Source organism: Natrix helvetica (assembly GCF_964273705.1).
Source record: "Natrix helvetica genome assembly, chromosome: 3".
Lineage (NCBI taxonomy): Eukaryota > Metazoa > Chordata > Lepidosauria > Squamata > Natricidae > Natrix > Natrix helvetica.
In genome coordinates, this window is record NC_138549.1 from 178,294,864 (window position 1) to 178,314,856 (window position 19,993).

Here is a 19,993-nt window from a genome sequence, read left to right on the forward strand (position 1 = left end):
ATCGAGTCAAGCTGTGGAACGTCACAGCACATTTGGGATCCTCCCCACCTCATGCAGACCCATGACCCCAGCCCAGAGGAAGTGTGGCGGAAGAGAGAGGCTCCAGGCTGGCCAAGGGGTGCAACGAGGCTGCGTACCCCCACCTGCACCTTTATTCCACCCAGAGACTTTCATCTATACTGAGAGCTCCCGGATTGAAAGAAGGCGGCTGAGGTTTTAATACGGGAGGAGGAAGCCTCCACCTCCTGCACTGGGCCGGAGACCTGCTCTGAAAATGCCCCTGGGCTGCCACTCCTTACGCGAGGAGAGCCAGGGAGCAAAGCAAGGACCACGACTGGAGGGCAGGAGCAGCAAGCAGGAGGACAAGTGGTGGGGCTTCGGATGGGCGGTGAGCGTAAGGAGTGGCGCAGGGCTCCTGATTTTCAGAGTGGCCCATTCGCAGGAAAGGAACCGGCCCCAAAAGAGGCCCTGAGGCCCCCGGGCGGAAAACCATCCAGATGCCAGGAAGGGTTTCCCTGCAAGGCTCCAGGAAGCCCGTTTGCCAGGAAGAGAACGAACACGGACCTTTCTGAGTGAACGATGGCCTTGGAGGAGATCTATGAGCATGCAAGGAAAACAGAGGAAGGAAGGGAGGGAGGAAGCGGCTCCCCAGCCGTTCCTCTCAAGTTGCCCACAACCAGGCTCCCATGGGCGTATTTTGGACCCACCAGACCCAGCTCTCCGGCTCCACTGCAGGGAAGGCGGAAGGAAGGAGGCGGCTGCCGCAGGGATGGCGGAGGACTGAGGGGAGGGGACACAGACCCTCCTCCCAGGGAAGATCCATCTACGTGGCTGCTAAGTGGCACCTAATTGGTTCATTGCTTTTGTATACGGAGGGCTCTGATGTTTGCCCAGGAACCTCCAGAGCACTCGGGAAGCTTGGAGGACGGAGGCTGCCAGAGGTGGCTCCACCAGGGCAGGCCCCGCCATTGACCGCTGTTCTTCCGTTGACACCTGGAGGACGGGTTGCCCTGTCTCCCCATTTCCTCTGGCAAGTCGTGAGAGAGAAAGTTTTGCTCTAACCCCCAGCAGCTCATGGTTTTCCTCTTCGGGGGGGCGGGGGGCGGAAGGGGCCCCAGAAATTTAATCCTCACTGAGCTTCCTTTGCTGATGCCTAAACTGAGCCACTCTTGAGAGGGAGGGGGAAACTGGAGGGGGGGGGGGTGCAGGGCAGTAACAGTTGCCCATCCCCTTTGGGAGCCAACTTCTGGAGACCCTCCCTGCCCCTTGGGCAGGGAGGACCCTGGCACTGTAAAGTGGAGACAATTGAAAGAAATATTGGGGTGCTGCTTTTGGTCCTGGCATCTCTTTTAATGCCCTCCTGCTTTGGCATCTCTCTGGTCGATTCTAGATCAGCCGACAACGTCTGGTCCTGCCTGCCTGTCCAGGCCCCGTAAGGGAAGGCACCCGGGCAGGGCCACGTTGGCTTCCTGTGAGGGTTGGCCCAACAGGCCCTCGTGTCCCAGGCGTGCGCCGGACAGGGCAAGGCCAGGGGCCAGGTGGCATCCCGGTGGCCCCTTTCGGCTGCTGTGCAGGTTGAGATTTAAGGAAGAGCCTCCATCTGGGCTGGCATCCATCACTGCCTCATCTTGGCTCCTACAGCAATATTTATAAATCACATCTCAAAACTAGCTACAAATTTGTAGAAAGAAACAGATGGGCTGTTGGCGGCAGTTTGTCACTGGCGGTATTTATGCAGCGCCTGCGACAGCGAGGGAGGGAGGGAGGGGAGCCAGGAGGGCAGAAGGGTCGCGGGGGACGGGGGGAGGCCACGGAGGACCAGGCTGTGGGCGGGCCCCTGGGAGCTGTGGCAGACGCGTGGGCCTGCGGGCGGAGCAGCTCCCTAGGCCTGACCCCAGGTTCCCCAGGGGAGGCTTACCTGTGATGCCCAGCAAGGAGAAGTGGCGGCTGCCGGTGGCCTCGGGGCCCAGCGTGAAGTAGAAGCGCTGGCCGCCTGGCGGTTCGTCCCTGTCCACAACGCTGATGGTCTGGATCAGCTGCGGGAGGAGGCGAGACGGCCGTTGGGGGAGGCAGCCCAGGGCTCTTGGGCCCCCACCTCCCTCCGCTGCAGGGAGAGGGCAAGCAGGGCAGGGCCAGCCCCAGGTGCATCGCCCCCCAGCTGTGAACCCCGACCCTCCGCACCTCGCCTGGCTTGGCATCCTCGCAGACAGCGGCTTCGTAGGGCATGGCCAGTTCGGGTGGATTGTCATTGACATCCAGGATGCGAATTCTGAGCACCGTCCTGGACACTTGAGCAGGATTATCTGGAACACACACAGACACACACACACACACACCTGAGACGGTGGATGAGTGCTGGAGCTCAGCAACAGCAGCCCCCACCCCACCCCAGATGCCAGGCTGGCACTACAACTGCAGCCGCCAAGAGAAGCGCCAAGGTTCCTCCCAACCCCCTTATTCTGTGTTCTTTCTTGGACTGGCATTTTGTGACTCCTACCAGCCCTTCCTGCCTGCGCCCATCTCTCAGGCTAGCTGGCATGGGGCACTGCTCAATCAGCCCCAAGCCAAAGCGGGCTTGAGCCTCCCCCCCTCCGCCCCCGTGTGGCTTCCGACTTCGAGTGAGGCCACCGGAAGCTCAGCAGAGCCACGGAGGGAGTTGGCCACGGGAAAGGCAAGGTCAGCGGTGCCATCAGCACAGGAAGTGCACAAATTCCCCAACAGAGATCGATCTATATTTAGCAGATCATTGAAGATCAATATCCATATTCTGTGATACATTCTTTCCAAAATCGTTGAGTTTTACAGCATTGCCAACAAACAGGGAAGATTCTTACATTTCAACAATGTTCAAAAGTTCTTATTTAAGTCTTCTTAATTTTAACTATATATATTCATTTAGCTCTCCCCCCACGCCCCCAAGTGGCCCCTCTGCTGAGCCCCAAGTGAGCCGAGGGTTGTACCATCCCCAACAATGGAGCCTGCAGGAGCCCCCCCCCCAAAAGCACAAGGGAAGGAGGCCCAAGGCCTGCCAAGACAACCCCTGCCAGCAGGTGTGCAGGAAGCCCCCCCCCCCCCGCCCGCTGAATATAACAAGGCCTTAGAAGCGGTCAGCTTTGCTGTTGGGAGTGGTTGTGTCTGTGATTGTGAGTCAGACGTGCTGTGTGTGCACAATTCCTGCTCCAATATGGTGAGCAGGTAGAGAGAGATCTCGGCTGCCCACAGACCCTGGGAGGAAGCTGACGCACCCGGGTTAGAACTCTCAGCAGGCTCCCCTGTTCCTCAGGGGGAGGGGGCAACCCCCTTCTTATGGGTCCAAGAGGAAAGGTCCCCCCCCCACCTCACTTGTGCAATGGAAGGGAGCTCTTGAGGAATTCCTCCTGTGTCTGGCCTGGCCATGGTTATCCTTGGGTCTGAGCTCTTCGGAGCCTCCTCCTGCCAATCCCTGCAGTGTGGGTGGGTGCCCGGCCATGAGCCCTATTGGCCTGAGGGGCACCTATGCTTGGCCATCGGCTGTGCTTCCCAGGGATGTTAACTGCAGGCTCCTCCCATTGGTGGACTCCCACCTGCTGACTGGCTACACCCCCCTCCCAGGTTAAGAGAGTTTCCCCACTGCATTCCCCAGGGGGATGGAAGCCTGCCCCATCCATCAGGCAACCTGCTAGCCAGGTGCCAAGAGGATAGGTTGGGGGCACTTTTGTGAAGGGCCTGTGCCGGGAGGGGGAGGTGCTCCCAGATGCACCTGGGAAGGTCTCAACTGCCCCCCGCCAGGAGGCCTATAAGGGCCATCCAGGAGGTTCTGGGGCCTTTAAATCAGAGGTCCCCAACTCCCGCTCTGTGGATCAGCACCCGTCCATGGAATGCCAGAAGCAAGCAAGCCGAGCCCCATCCGCAAGATGCCAGCAGCCCACAAAACCGGTCTGTGGGAAAACCTCTCTCCACGGAACTGGTCTCTGGTGCCCAAAAGGTGGGGGGAGGGGCACTGCTTTCAATGAGTGGGTCTCTTAAGGAAGGGAGGAGCCCGGCTGGCAGCTGGCCAGCAGCTGAGGAGAGCCGGCTGGAGAAAGTTACTCAAAGTCATCAGCCCTTTTGACTGTCAAAGGTGTCCATGCTGCCCCGTCAGCTCCAGTGGCTCGCAGGGGCCCCGAGGGACCAGGTGGTGCCCTTCCCTTCTCTGCCCTTGGCCAGGGCTGCGAGTGGGGAATGGAGACCCCACCCCCTCTGCTGCCGTGTCTCCCCCGGAGGAGGAGACTGAGCCCAGCCGGGTGGGGGCCCAGGGGGTCCGAGGCTAACCACCCGTGGCAATCTCTCCGCTCCTTCACAGACGGCCAAGCCAGCCTCCACCGCCAAGGACGAGGGAATAAATTCCGCAGATTAACTCTGCGCTGCCGTAATTGAGCCATTTGAGGTTCAGCCTCTTCCAGGGTCCCTGCCAAGCTCTCCCTCCCATTCCAGCTCAAGCTGGCTTCGTGTCTTCGGGCCCAGCGAGGGTCTCGGCAGGTGCGAGGACCCCTCCGTGCAGCCTGGTCTGCGTCAGGGCACCTTCAGCTTCTCCAAAGTCTCTGGAAAGGAAAGTCCCTTCCTGGCCTCCCCAGCTTTGCCACCAGCCCTCCCCAAGGAAAAACTCTCCTGGGCCTCCAATTATGATGGTTTTTTGCCAAGATTTCACAAACTGCCCAAGCGGGAAAGGGGTTGACTTTCCAGAGATGCTTTCTGTGTTAACCTCTCCTCCTGTTTTCGGCTGATGTTCATTTAATTGGCTTCATATCTGGGTCATCCAACTCGGGAGCTAATGAGCAAAAGGTGGCTTCTAACAGGACCCCCACCCCCACCCCCTCTTCCAGGCCTGCAGCTGGATCACAGGTCTGTCTCTGCAGCAGTCGGCCTGCCCTGGTCAGCCAGCTCCCCTGGCGAAGGAGGCTCAGGGCCCACCGCTTCCCTCTGGCCCCCCCACAATGCACCGGGAAGGCCCAGTTTTGCAGGCAGAATGGTTGGGATTTTGGAAGGAAGAGAGGGAGGGAGGCCGTGGGAAGCTTCTTCTCCCCCCAGCCCTAACATTTCCCCCTAGAATAGGCCAAAACGATGCTGCCAAAATCTGACTGTTTAGTGCTGTATTCCTGCATCTGATCTGAAGTCTTTTTTTTTATTAAAGAGTTTTAATAGATTTTACAAATATTTCCCCTTCCCCTCCCCTCCCTCCACCCCAACCCTCCCCCCCTCTCCCCAGCCTCTCAGAGCAAAATACAGGGTATAAACATTTAACAATCATACGCTAACATAAACTAACTAACTTTAACATCTTCCTCCTCTTGTACTTTAACTCTTCTTTTATTAAGCTAACTTTAGATAAATTATAACATTCCTTACTCCCTCACTCATAAGCCAATTTAAATTTCTTAGTCTGATATTTGTTTTGAATATAGTCAATCCATCTTCTCCATTCCAACTTGTATTTCTCATCTGAATAGTCCTTCAGATATGCTGAGATTTTGGCCATCTCTGCTAAATTTACTGAAGGCTTTTTAAGGACAGAAATAATGGAAGCTGAAAGGATCCACCCCCCACTCCAGCGGCCTTTTCAAGAGAGAGCAACCCCTCCTCTTCCTCCTGAGGGTCAGGATTGGCTGCAGCCCCCACCCCTTGGAAAACACGCTTCCCTACCACGTATCTCACACGGAGGGTCTCCGCTAAGCTCTCTGGAAGCCAGAACTGGGGAAGACGAAGCGCGCAGCGGGGCCCTTTGGCATCCCACCTGCCCTTTGCTCTGGGCAAGGAGAACCAAAGAGGACCAGCGCAGGCCCGTCCATGCTGGTGCTCAGGAGGCCCATGGCGCCCCCAGGAGCGTGGCCGTCCCAGGCGCTGCAGGGACCGTGCTGGGTGGCCTTTTGTCGCCTTCCCCCGCTGTGGGGAGGCTCGCTCTGAGCCCCCTTGGTCCCTGTGCGACGGAAGCAGCCGTGCTCCAGAGTGGTGCCCAGCCAGCCCTCATCAGCAGATAATGGGATTGAGCTGGTCTACTTCTCAATGTCTACAGAGAAGCCGCTTAGCAAAGAAAGAAACCTCCCCAGGGCTTTTCCTAAGCCAAACCACAAGCAAAGCAACTTTAAAGCAAAGTTGAACTCAGAAGCCAAAGAAAATCACCAAGAACCAAAGCAGCCAAGGGGGGGGGGGGGGCCGCAGGTGTGGGCAGGCCAGGCTGTCGGTCTTCCTGGAGGAGGGGGGAGGTCCCCAGCCTTGAAAGGAGGCGCTGCCCGCCAACGATCTTCAGTTGGTCAGCCTCTGACCTTCCCTTTCTGGAGAAGACGGTGGAAGGGGTTGGTCTGCCACCAGGGATTTAGCACCTTGTAAGTGACCCGTGGCAGAGCCAGGACAGCAGAGGGGCCGCTCAGCCGCTTTTGGTACCAGGGAGTTTGGTGATTTTCTTGCAGACGTTTCATGACCCAAACTACTGTAGGCGGCTGCACTGATGATGCTACCTACTTGGGTCATGAAACGCCCGCAAGGAAACAGCCAAGCTCGGAAATCTCCAGGGAACCCTCGGGTCAAGCCTGAGCTACAAATAGCCACCTTCATCGCTTTTGATGCCGTTGACCCTGGTGCCCTTCCCAACCAACTGTGGGAGTTGGGGAGGGGGACACGGCGCTGTGCGGATTCTCCTCCTCTCAGGGGTCAGTTCCAGCTGGGTTTGAGGGGGAGGGGAGGGCTCCACTGTGCGGGGCGCTGCAGGGCTGGGTACATTCTCCTCTCCCGTGAGGCGCCCACCTGAAGCTTCTTGTGAGCTCCCTGCAGTTAGACCTTTGAACCCTGAGCAGGTGAGGCGGTCAAGGCTCGGTCCCTGGGCCTGGAGGCGGTGGGGGTTTGGATGGGGAAGATCCCTCTCTGGTTAACAAGACAGAGGGGGGGAGGGGCGTCCGTGGCTGCTGAGGATGCCTGGAACGCGTGGCACCTGCCCCCTTCAAGACTGATGGGCAACCGGAGGCTTTGCTTGGACTCCAGCTTGCTTCTTGAAGAGCAGCTGTCAGCTGTGGCCAGGAAGGCTTTTGCACAACTTCCTCCGGCACACAAGTTGCACACCCTTTCCTAGACTGTCGGGGTGGGGATGTGGGGGTTGGAGACAGTGGCCTGCGTTCTAGTCCCTCTGCAGCTGGGCTCCATGGGGCTGCCCTGGAAGCTTCAACGGGGGCAGAACGCAGAGGTGCAGGCAGGAAGGGTGCTGCCACCAGAGCTGCACGGGCTGGGGGCTTGTCTCGGAGTGTGCCAATCCCCACCCACGGAGTGCTGCCTGGCACAGGGCCTGGGTGCCCGAAGGAGCGCCCGGCTGACTCAATCTTGCAGTGAGGGTACACTGGGGTCCCTTTGATTAAGCCATGTCCTCTCCTGAGACCCCAGAAGTGCTCTTCTCTGCAGCATGGCCGGTCCTCAGGAGGGAGCTCCCCGCCCCCACAGACCCAGAGGGGTCCCCCCCAGCTGTGGTTTAGAAGAGCCGCAAAGACTGTGCTTTGCCCAGGCCTTTGCGCGGGAGGGGCAGACAACCTCCCCCCCACCGAGCTTCCTCCAATGGACTTTAAGGGGGGGGGAGAATTTACTTTGTCCCCAGGTAAGTGGTTTTATTGTAAGCCACCCAGAGTCAGCTTGTATGGAATAGGCAGCCGTATGAATTTGATAGATAGATCAATATAGATGATAGAAATGAAATGGCTTTAAAAAGCTTGGACTGTTGACTTAAATGCTATGTTGTACACAGTGGGTGGAGATTTGCGCCTCCATTTTGAGCCCCCTCTGCCCCACAACGCTCTCTGGCTCCCTCCTCAGTTTCAGCTTCCACAGCGGTGCCCACAGCCCCATGGGGGCTTTCGTCCCTGGAAAAGCTGCTGGGTGAGGCACGGGGGTGAGACACCATCGGAGGACTGGACCCCAGAGTGGCACGGGGCGGGGGGGAATCCGTTGCCTACACCAGCAGCTCCCTCCCCAGCGTCCCAGCTTGGCTGACTGACATGCAAATTAGTTTAATTATTTCTTCTTCTCAAATAAATTATATTTTGCAGAGGCTGCAATATGTTGTGTCAGGCAAAATTACATTCAATATTTTTAAACTAATTGATGTCAGCCTTGAGAAAACGTGATTGACAGTAGCAAGGAAACAAGGCTGCTACCTAAATAGTTTCCTAAATTAAAATTAAACACGCCGTTTTTCTGCATTTCCTCCTGGAGTTGGAATCCATTAATCTGAGGACACCATTCAGGGGGGCGCAGGGGGGGCTTGGCACCTGCCGATCCCGCCAGGAAGGTCCCTGGGAGAGAGGTGCCTCGGCAGGAGGAGCCAGGAAGTTGCCCCAGACAGGAACGGGGGGGGGGTGGGGGAGAGATGAGGGCTCCTTTGCAGAGTTCATGGGGCAGGGAGGACAGATCCACCTGGGTGGGGCAGAGCATGACGGGCCAGGAAAGAGGAGTTCCAAGGGGGGCCCTGCCTGCACACCCACCAGGGCAGGGCCCCTGCAGAGCAATGTTGCTTCGCAGAGCAGGTACATCCCGGTCTAATCAGCCTTCTCTCCCCCCCCTCCCCCCCAAAATCTGGGGCATCCCTCCTTAGCAGCCAGCCTGGCGGGCGGTGTGTGGGTGAGACCCGGCTCTTGCTGGGAGGCTGGACTGGGTGTGTGTGTGAAAAGGGGATGGGAATGGGGGGGAGGAGAGGAAGAAGGCCTCTTTGGGCTGGGGGGGCTGCTCCCTTGGGGCGGGGCCTGGGGGCAGCAGGGGAGAAGGGCTTGGCCTGGACCCAGGGCAGCAGCCTCCCCCACAAGCTGAGCTGCTCATACAAATGGGGGAGGGGGGAGGAATCTATTTGAAACTGGAAGGTGCACCTGAACTGGGGGAGTCCCACAAAGGGGCATCCACGGGGGGGGGGGAGCTACAGCCAGCGCAACCAGGTAAGATTGGGGGGGGAGAGAGAATGCCCCATCCCAGTGCCAGGTCCCCAATGCAGGAAAGCCTCTACCTCAGATGGTAAGAGCCAATGAAAGCAGTCGAGAAGGATGTGATCCCCTCCCCCTTCCTCCAGCTGGATCGGGCCTGGGGAGGGCTAAGAGGAGGGGGAAGGGTGCGGGACTCATGGCAACTCTGCTCCCCTCTTCCCACTCGGCCCTTTTGGGTGGGGGGCAGGGGGCAATGAGACAGTGGCCCAAATTGGGGCGCTGGTTAAAGCGAGCCCTGGCAAGGCTCCCACTGTCTCCGCTCCTGCAAGGGCCAAGGAGGGCAAAGGGCAGTGCGGGGGGCTCCCTTACAGAAACCTCAGCCGGAACTCGGCCAACCTGCAGAGCCAGCAGCCCACGGGTCACAGGTCACAGCCCGGTGCCCAAAGACTGCCACAGCCGAGTGGGCAGGACCCCTGGTGGCCGCTGCTGCCTCCAGGCTGGAGGCCCCCAATCCCTGGGCAAGCTCAGCCCTCCCTTCCAAAACTGGGTACAGCCCCCACCCCAAAGTTAAGCCACGGCATTTGCGCCATCAGAATTGGAGAAGAGCCCCCCCCTCCGGCTGTCAGCTGTGGGGCTCCTGGTTCCTTCCTGCCAACAGCCGTGCCCCGCAAAGGCCCTGCCAGAGGGGCCCCTCTGCTCCTGCCCTCAAAGGGGTCGGGGCACGGCCTGGATGGGGGAGTGGGCTCCTCCCCCTCACCCTGCTTGGCCTTCCCTGCCAGCTGCAGGGGCCAACAACCCCCCCCCCTCCCTCCAGGCAAGGCACTCTGCAGGCTCACCTTTGCAGCTGCCCTTTCCAGCCAGGGATTCAGACATAAATTGCACTTTAAATTCAATATCCGCCATTAATATTTCATGATTACAAAACGTTAAGGATAATGTCAGTAGCAGCAGCGTCTGGACAGCTAAAATGGATGAGTCAGATCTTCTTGACAGGAGAGCCGCCGGCCGTCTGCCCGGGCACTAATGCCACTTGACAGGCTGCTCAGAGGCTGCCCAACCTGCTGGCCCCACACCAGGCAGAGGGAGGGCCTGCCCGCAGCCGAGCCCGGGACCGTCACCCACCACATGCCCCCCCCCACGCCTGCCGGTGCCTCCCCAATGGCTTTGCCCCCTTGACTTTTCTGCCTGCATTGTGGTCCTGCATTGTGGTCCTGCCAGAGGGTGGGGGTTGGGGGGGCAAGAGCTGCTTCCCCAAACGACCCCCACTTCGCCTCCTTCTGAGCTGGGGCAGAGGAAAATGTTCTGCCCTCGGAGCAGGGTGAGGCCCAGAAGGTTCCGGAAGGGGAAGGGGCCGCAGCCCCTTCCCCCCCAGCCCCCCTCGGACCCAAAGGTTCCCTTTCCCTTCTTAATGAGGAAGGAAGCCTTCGGAGCAGCCAGGAGAAAAAGGCTTCCGGCACCCCTCTCCCGCTGGCCCCTCCCCGGAGCAGCCGGGCTGTCTGTGGGCGAAAGTCCCCCAAAGTCGCCTCCATCTCTCCCTGCCAGAAACAGCGGGAATGGTTCTTGGAAGGCTTGAGAGAGACGGGAGGAGGAGTTCTCCGCTTGGGGTGTGAAGGAGAAGCCCCTGGGATACACGGGAGCACAAGGCAGAGCAAGGCAGACCAAGGGCCCCGGGCTCCTTCCCAAAAGGCCAAGGCGATTCCAGCTGGCGCCTCCCTTCGAGTGACAGGCGTCATCCTGACTCTCTTCTGCACCAGTCAGACCCCGTTTGATGGAGGAGAAAGCGGGAGAGAGAAAGGCGGAGGCAGCCAAAGGGGGCCCCTCCCTAAACAGGCTGCCCGGAAGAGCTTTGCAAGAAGCAGGCCAAGAGGGACTCCCCAGCACAGCCGGATCTCAACGGAAGCGCTCCGAGGACAGGGAGCTGGGCTTCCCCTAACCTGACAGAGCCACTTTTTTTGGGGTGGGGGGTGGGTCGAATGCCCTCAAGGAGACCTGCTGAGGCTACCATCCTGTATGGCCCCAGCCAGAAGGCAGGTGAGCAGCCTCTGGGTGAGAAAATGCCTCCACGGCCTTCGGTTGGAGGGCAACATTGTTGGCCACTGGGGGCAATCTGGCCGGGGGCGCCCATGGCAGGCTGCTGCCAAGGGAGGGGCGTGGGCACCCAGAGCTATCCCGGGGGGGGGGGGCTGGGACAGAGAAGGGGGCAAGGAGTAAACCCATGTCGCATACAAGGAGTTCGCACCAGGGGCAGCAACCATGGAGCTCCTGGGGCGTCTTTGGAGGGATTCCAAAAATTCCCCACGGCTGCTTCTGGAGGCCCCATGGCATGGGGAGGGGGGGAGGCACAATGCCTTCTCCTAGGATGGGAGGTCCCAATTCCCCCCCCCCCCCGCAAGACCTCCAGTAAGGGGAGGCTTTGCCTGGGAATCTGGGCCTTTCATCCACGGCCCAGACTGGGGAGCCCCTGCCGCTCGGAAGGCTTCGGATCAAGGCCGGGAAGGGGCAGAGTTCCCCTCCCCTCCTGTCAGTGTGGGGCTCCTGCCTCCCTCCATCTTTTCCCACCTCCCATCCAGCCAAGCATTCCCCCCCTCCCCCTTTCACTCTCTTTGGCTGCTCGCTTGATGTGCTCAGCGAAATCCGACAGCCGTGGCCGCACCTGCCCCTTCCGAAGCGAGCGAGCGCGGCTTCCACCAGCACAGCTGAGCCCCGGAGGAGAGGAAGCGCCTGCCAGGAAGCCCCTTGCCAGCCGACTGAAGGAGAGGCAGCAGCTTCAAAGCCAGGCAGAGGAGCCTCCACCGGCGGCCACTTGGCTTCCTCCGCCTTTGTTTGAAGTGGGGAAGAGCAGCTTTCACGCCAGGGGGGCTTCCTCTTTGGGGAGGCAGCCGGAGAAGGGGGAGGGAGGGAGGGGAGGGGAGAGAGGCCCCCGCTGCCCCAGAATCAACCAGGAAGCCAGCCAACCCTCGCCTCCACACGGCGCTCAAAAGCGTGGGCTGTGTCCTGTGTGCGTGGCTGCGTGTGAGGAGGGGTGCAGAGGCAAGGCAAACGCCTCTGTGGCTGCCCTGGGCCCACGGGGTGCAGGTGCGAGGCAAGGGAACCTGCCACGAGGCAGCCACGGTCGTGGGCTGTGAGGTGGGTGATCTGGCTGTGCAGAACAGGCGGTCTGAGGCAGCCAAGGGCGGCTCTCCCCCTGCAGCCGGAGAAGCCGAAATGATCCTGGCACTCCGCTGCCAGCTCCGCCCTGACGCCAACTCCTCCTGGGCAGCTCTGGACTGGACACGGGGCGGGGCAGAGGCAGCAAGCTTTTGCTTCGCAGGAGACTGCCGTGGGGGCAAAGGGGAGGCCGTGGGCCCCAGCTGAAGCAGCGCAAGAATGCCCATTGGTTGGCACCAGATTGCCACCAGAAGGACCTCAGCCTTCCTGGAGCTGCACCGGTTCTGTGGGCATGGCTTGATGGGCGTGGCAGGGGAAGGTTGCTGCAAAATCCCCATTCCCTTCCGATCAGCTGGGACTCGGGGGGGGGGGCAAAGAATACAATACAATACAATACAATACAATACAATAGTAGAGTTGGAAGGGACCTTGGAGGTCTTCTAGTCTAACCCCCTGCCTAGGCAGGAAACCCTATACCGTTTCAGACAGATGGCTATCCAACATCTTCTTAAAGACTTCCAGTGTTGGGGCATTCACAACTTCTGGAGGCAACTTCTGTTCCACTGATTGATTGTCCTCACTGTCAGGAAATTTCTCCTGAGTTCTAAGTTGCTTCTCTCCTTGATTAGTTCCCACCCATTGCTTCTTGTTCTGTCCTCAGGTGCCTTGGAAAATAGCTTGACTCCCTCTTCTTTGTGGCAACCCCTGAGACATTGGAACACTGCTATCATGTCTCCCCTAGTCCTTCTTTCTCTTAAGCTAAACATACCCAGTTCCTGCAACCTGCAACTATAAATACGAATAAATACGAATAATAAACCGTTCCTCATATGTTTTAGTCTCCAGTCCCCTAATCCTCTTCGTTGCTCTTCTCTGCACTCTTTCTAGAGTCTCCACATCTTTTCTACATCGTGGCGACCAGAACTGAATGCAGATATTCCAAGTGTGGCCTCACCAAGGCCTTATAAATGGGAGCGGGACCAGCCAGAGGTGGCATTTGCCAGTTCTTCAAACTACTCAAAATGTCCGCTACCGGTTTTCCAGAACTGGTCAGAAACTGCTGAACGCCTTTATAGTATCTCCTATCACATTCTATTATTACAATTCAAAATTATGATAATTGTATCCATTGATAAAACATAGAATAGAATGTGATAGGAGACACTATAAAGGCATATTACTTTTACATAGATTTTATTGATTTATAAAAATCTAAGGTATATATATATGAATTGAAAAAATATACTATAAATTCATAACAAAGTAATGGAATATTGATATATATACATATACATACATACATATATATATATATATATACACACATACATATACATATATGAATTAAATATTTAGAATATTTTGTTTAAAATGAAGAAATAAAAATTGTAGTTGAATATATGAGATATAATGATAAAGATGTACTTATGTACATTTGATAGCTATTTTATGATTTTACATATAATTGAAAGTAATGACACGCAAATATAAAATGTTGGTGAACCTTTTCTTTATATACTGAGAGAAATACCAGAATAAGATAGATGACACCATAAAGGTATGTTATTATTAAATAGACTTACAATGATGTGACAGATAGTTAGCATACATATGAATTTAATCTTTAGAATACATGTTTAAAAGGAAGAAATTATAAGAGTAAACTGAATATATGATTTACAAGGATGATCAATGCATTAATGTACTTTGGGTTGATAACTTTTGATTTTATATGCAACCTAAAGCGGTGACACACGAATGTTTGTGAATGCTACATAGATATGTAACTGATGATATTTTTTAATGTTATATGTACGTTTTTGTTTGTTTTAAAAAAAAAAGAACCTGCTCTGTTTCAGTTCCTCCCAAACCAATTGCTCTAAATTAACCTTCCCTTCTTCCGAGGGGAATACCTTGCCGAGGTATTCTTGTCTGCAAAAGACGCCGAGGGTCTTAGGAGAGCGCAGAGAAGAGCAACAAGGATGATTAGGGGGCTGAAAGCTAAAATGTATGAAAAAGGGGTATGCAGGAATTGGGTATATCTGGTCTAAGGAAGAGAAGGGAAAAGCATAACAGTGTTTCAGTGTGGAAGGGGCTGTAACAATGAAGAGGGGGGGGGGTCGACCTGTTCTCCAAAGCGCCTGAAGGCAGGACAAGAAGCAACGGAAGGAACCTAAAACAAGGAGAGAAGCAACCTAGAACTAAGGAGAAATTATCCTGATGGTGAGAACAATTAACCAGTGCAACGACTTCTTTCCAGAAGCTGCATATGCCCCAACACTGGAAGTTTTTTTAGAAGAGACTGGACAGTCATTGGTCTGAAATGATATTGGGTTTCCTGCTTGAACAGGGGGTTGGATTAGAAGACCTCCAAGGTCCCTTCCGACTCTGTTATTCTGTTACTCTTCTTTGGAGAAGAGCTGCCGACTAAATCAGGGGTGTCAAACTTGTGGCCCACAGGCCAGATGTGTCACACACTGGTTTAGCGAAGGGGGGAAAAGTCGTGATACGTCAGGTGACGACAACGTGAGGCCGCGGGTTTGACACCTCTGAACTAAATGGCGCAGACTAGAGTTAGTCCTTGCTTAACAGCCACAATTGGGACCGGAATCTCCGTCCCTGAGAGGAGCAGTAATGAACTGCTGGGCACCCATGGAACTGCTGTGCTCAATGGCCGCCATCCCAGTCCTTCCAGTCACATCCATGAAAGGATCTTCTGGGTCATGAAGAGGATGGGGCTGAAATCCTCCTGAAGGCCGTCTACAAGAGCAGCCCCTAAAGGTGCTTTCCAAAAGGCAAAGGGGACTTTCCTCTCGGTTCCCGTTTCCTTTTTCCTTCTTCGCTCCTGATTGAGTGGTGGGGAAGGTTCTGAAGAAGTTTCTTGGATGAGAAGTGAAATGACTTTAAGAGGGTGGGGGGGGGGGAGTCCAGTTGCCCTTTGAAAAGCACTACTGGGGCAACCTTGACCTGGACGATGGAGAATCTCCGCAGGTATGTGTCCCCTGGGCAAATGGGGGTCACGGGGATCAGGGATTGAATTATTTGGATGGTGGATTGTTGGCTACAAGGTCTGGTAAAATGTGTTTGACTAAAGTGAGGGAAACCGGATCAGGGGAACTTCAAACTGACTTCTCTGAAGCTTTAAACCCTTCAGAAAGGAGTTCAGATAAGGAGGAGAAGGAGGATCCTGGCCTGGCCGGAAAGGGGCCTATTGTCCACCCAAGGACACACTGAACAAAAGGCTCAGGAGGTTCATAGCCTTGTTGTCTAGTAAATGAGGAACCACAAATGGCACTTTCGTTAGCATCTACTACTGACCGTCTGACCAAAGAGAAGATGGGATGACGCTCTCAAAGAAACACGATTCGATTTTAATTAGTTCATTTTCTCGACCTCTGTGGGGAGGCTAAATCTTCCAAAGAGCCCTTTCGGGGAATGCCTGAGGTCTGGCCGATCCCTTTCTCTTTGAGGAGGTGGGAGAAGCCCCCCGAAGCCCAGCGTCCAACAGGAAGACTTAATTAAGTAAGGGAAAGCAGCCCTGGGGGAAAGTGATGATGTAATAAATACCAGAGTCCTTAATTTTAAGGGAATTTTAATATGTGCCTCAGATTTCAGAATATCGTTTTTTAATAAATGGAGCTCTATGGCAGGGGAACTAAAGGGAAAAGAGCTCACAAGATTGGAGGGGGGGGGGTCTTAAATAAGGAAATACTAAAGGGACAATAGCAAATAATTGCAAGGAGAAATTAAAAAATGGAGTAGAAAAAGGCATTGTGTCTGCACAAAAAGCTCAGAGAGGATCTGCAGACCGAAAAAGGATGGAGGCAAGCGATGGGAGAGCGGGACGGATCGCAGACGAGAAGTGGGGGGGGGGGCGGGGGGGAGAGAGACGGGGGACGGAAATGCGGAGGCAAGGAAGGCTGGTAATGAGCCAAGGTTAGCAAAGGAGGCTAAGAGCGACAGAAAAGGACCTTTTCGAAATGCAAGTCCAAGAAAGGGAAGGGAAGTGTATCGGCCGCTTTACAAAGGTGGCAACGTGCTAACAGGTAATAAAGGAATCGCTGACCTGCTCAGCTTCTCTTCCGCCTCCATCTCCTCCTGACAGGAGGCTGAGCTTTTCAGGAAGAAAATTCAGGGAGAGGAAAGTGGGGAGAGGGGAGACGGACGGAGACGGTCTGGGAAATCACCATTTACGGAGAATCCGTCCAATGAGACTGAAGGAGGCAGCTGAAGGTTTTGCTTCCATGGGGGGGGGGGGAGACGAGGGGGCGGAGGGACCCACAAAGTGGTAGAAAAGTGGAGGAGAGCTTTGCAAGGAGACAAAGGAGCTTCAGGCCACCACACTCATACAAAAATGAAAGACCACCCATCAATGTCACGTACCCCGAGAACAATCTGAGCATTGGCAAAGCCTGGGGAACTTCTTGCCACAAGGGACCCTTCCCTGATTTCCTGAGAGGGTAACGGCCTGCATCAGATTGCTGGGATGCCAGGGGTGTTTTTGGTGGCTAAGCTGTGCCTGACTCTTTGCGATGCCATGGACCCCGTCCTCCCTTGTGTCCCTGAGCCTGCCCAGAGTCAGGCCCTGTGCGCGAGCTGCACTGGCTGCCTGCGGTCTTTCGGGTGCGTTTCAAGGTGTTAATTACCATCTTTAAAGCGCTCCATGGCTCAGGACCTAGGTACTTGCGGGATCGCATCCTACCACACTCTTCCCTGCGACCGATTCGCTCTCACAGGGAGGGGCTCCTCCGGGTGCCGTCCACTAGGCAGTGCCAACGGGCGACACCTAGGAGTAGAGCCTTCTCTGTGATGGGCCCAACCCTCTGGAATGACCTCCCCCCCGATATCAGAACCACCACCGACTTTCTCTCCTTTCGACGAAAACTGAAGACTCACCTGTTCCGTTTAGCCGGCCTGGACCATTCATAACCTCATTATACCTCTTGGCAGATATATTTTTAACTGGGTAATTTTAATTGGGTATTTTTTAGGATTGTTTATATACTGTTTTTTATCTGCTTTACCTGTACAGTGTTGTATTGCCTCCTCTTCTATGTTTTTATGTTTCCATGTTTGTAGTCTATTTTATCTATTTCACTTGACTGTACACCGCCCCGAGTCCCTTTGGGGAGAGGGGGCGGTATAAAAATCGAAATAAAAGGTAAAAGGTAAAGGTAAAAAGGAGGTGGCATCGGGCTACAGGCCCAGGGCACCTTTATCTCAAGAGCCAGCGCCTGACGGAGCACCCCATGAGACATACGGATCACACACTGAGCCTGGTGAAGTGAAGGCCAGGTGGCCTAGTGGGTGCACAGATCCCCCACTGAAAAGTCCCAGTCAAGCAGTCCCCATCCATGCTTCCTTGTCCATGAAAGCAAGAGGAAAAGCTCTTGAGTGACAGCCGTCCGTTCCAGTGCGTCAAGCACCGCAAGGATGGTTCAACTGGGGGGGGGGGCTGGAGAGTGAGGAGGGGGCCTCAAGGTCTGAGTTTAGCCGCAGGGATCCACAGGACCTTCGAGTCGACCACAACAACTGCGTTCACACAGCCGGCTCTCTTGACACACGGAACTCTGAGGGCCTTGGACCCCCGTCTTTCCTAACGACCCAGGCACCCCCCCACCCCCCACCTTCCCCTCACAGGCTAGTTAAAGCTGCCGTGTGAACAGAGCCCTTCCTAGAAGCCCCTGGAACGGGCGACCAGGAGAACCGCCTGGCATCGCGCATGCAGCCTTGCCCACCCCACCCCACCCCCTCTGTGCGGCCCCTGGGCCTCCGCAAGGCAATCTGCAGCCACTCTGCAGACAGGAACAGGCCCTTCGGGGTGCGTGGCAGGGGGCGGGGCTCAGCCCCTTCCTCCAGCCCTTCCTCTGCTCCCCCCAGGCAGTCCCCTTCTGCCACTCCTTCCCCCCACAGCATTTAGGGGCCCCCGTCAAGAAAGCAGAAGGGAAACAAAGCAGAAATTGGGGGGGGGCATCGGGGAGGAAGGGGCAAAGCAGACACGTCCCACATAGAGCTGTGAGGAGGGGGGGTCCAATAAGAGGGCCCCTCCTTGCCCCTCCCCCAAATTAACACGGTGCTGCTCCTCCTGAGAGTTGCCTGACCCCTTTTGGTTCCTGGATCCCTAAAAACACTCGGGAAGTGGGGCGGGGTGGGTGGGTGGGGCTTCTGCCAGGCCAGCTCTGTCCAGCTTCCCCTCTGGGGGTGGGGAGCAATGCTGGGCCCGCAGGCCCCAGGTGAGGCTCCAGCAGACCCCCCCCTTCACAAAGGCCTTCCTTGCAACCGCCCCCCCGCCCCCAACACCCCCAGCCAGCTCACCAGCCTCCATGGCCAGGATGGTGATGTTGTGCCAGCCGGCCGTCTCTCGATCCAAGGCCTGCCTGGTCAGGATGGTTCCAGTCTGGGCATCGATATCAAAAATCTGCCCCGCGTCCTCGGGGGGCTCGAGGGCATACCTGGGGGCCCAGAAGACAGAGCCGTCATAAGCTGCAGCTGGCCACACTGGGCAGAAACAGGCAGGGAGGTTGGGCAGAGACCTGCACTCCCCTCGAGCGGCTTGGCACTGGCACACACCGAGCAGCAGTCTGGCACAGGGTGTGGCCGGGTCCTTCCACGAACCCCGCCCATCAGCCCACCTCCTGCTGTGCCCTTCCTCCCCTGGGGAAGGCACAAGTGGGGCTGCCAGGGCCATGCCCAGCAAGCTCCCCCTCCCAGGAGTGCCCTCCTGCAGCCCCACCCAGCAGAAGCCGAGGGAGAGAAAGAGGCCATTTCCATCTTCCCCCTCCCCACATCCCCAGAAAAAGCTCAACACTCCAAAGAGCAGCAGCTGCTGCCGTCCCAGGGACGGGAGGGTCAGCCCAGGCGGCTGCAGGGGGGGCATGACAGGCAGGCAGCCTGCAAATTGGGGCTGGGGTCTCTTCTTGGCTTCATTGCTTCTGCTGATCAAGAGCCAACAGCTGGGCTGCCAAGACTTCGTCAGAGGAAGGTCAGCATGGAGGGAAGAGCTGCGCCTCCCACCCCCTCCGGAGCTTCAGCTGGTACTGCCGGCTCTTTGCATGCCCACCCCAGCCTGGTGGCACCCGGCGGGCAGGGAGGCTGCGTCTGTGAGGCTCTTTGCCAAAGCGCCACTGCCATAAAGTTAATGGCTTGGAGGAAGGAGTGGCAGGGCACTCGTCAAATCTGCAGACATGGCAAACCGGAGAGGGGGAAGGCTCATTCAGGAGACCTTGAGGGAGGAAAGGCCCGAGGGAAGGAGGCAGGAGGGATGGGAGGGGGGGGCAGCTGGCTGGAGGGCCAGAGCCGGAGGCTCACTTGCCCACCGCCCCGGGCCCTGGAGAGGGGGCACCACACCAGCTCAGGCAGAGAGCAGCAACCACGGACCAGCTGGGAGCCCCAGCCTCTCCGTGTCCGGAACACGAGGACCTCTGCAACCGACCGACCGACGGAAGTCATGAATCCCTGAGGCAGAAATCGCCCCCCCCTTCCCAAAGAGGAGGCAGCAAAGGCTGAGCCCCCCCATCACCCCAGAGGAGCCCAAGTCCCAGCCTCCTTGGGCAATGACTTACCGAACGGGTCTGCTGGCCGCATCGGGGTCCACTGCGGTGACCACCCCCACCAGGGAGCCCACCAGGGCGTCTTCCTGCACCTCCAGGGGGCCGCTGGGAGGCCGGAACTCGGGGGGCTCATCTGCGTCCAGCACAGAGACCAGCACGATGGTCTGGTCCCGGAAGGTGTCCAGGCCCATAAAACGGGGCTCCACAAACTTATTCAGCGCCTCCAAGACCAGCGTGTGCACCGCCTGGGCCTCGAAGTTCAGAGACTGAAAAGGAGGAGGAGGAGGAGGAGGAAGGGGTCACTCTGGCCTCTTATTCCACACACACCCCTCATGACTGACCCCTTGCATTCGGAAGGGGGCCCAGGGGAATCAGCCCCTCCCCAGAGGGCTC

General features: G+C 56.7%; 1 protein-coding gene across 3 annotated transcripts in view; it reads right to left on the reverse strand.

Moving 5' to 3' along the window:
- The window catches only part of CDH22 (cadherin 22), a 65,152-nt gene that overhangs the window by 4,726 nt on the left and 40,433 nt on the right, over nt 1–19,993 (reverse strand). For all 3 annotated transcript variants that reach the window (XM_081948414.1, XM_081948415.1, XM_081948416.1), the window contains 4 exons: nt 19,613–19,866; nt 18,366–18,502; nt 2,182–2,303; nt 1,919–2,036 (listed from right to left, as the gene is read on the reverse strand). In XM_081948414.1, the coding sequence (XP_081804540.1) occupies nt 1,919–2,036; nt 2,182–2,303; nt 18,366–18,502; nt 19,613–19,866 (631 nt within the window). The remainder of the gene's footprint in view (nt 1–1,918; nt 2,037–2,181; nt 2,304–18,365; nt 18,503–19,612; nt 19,867–19,993) is intronic.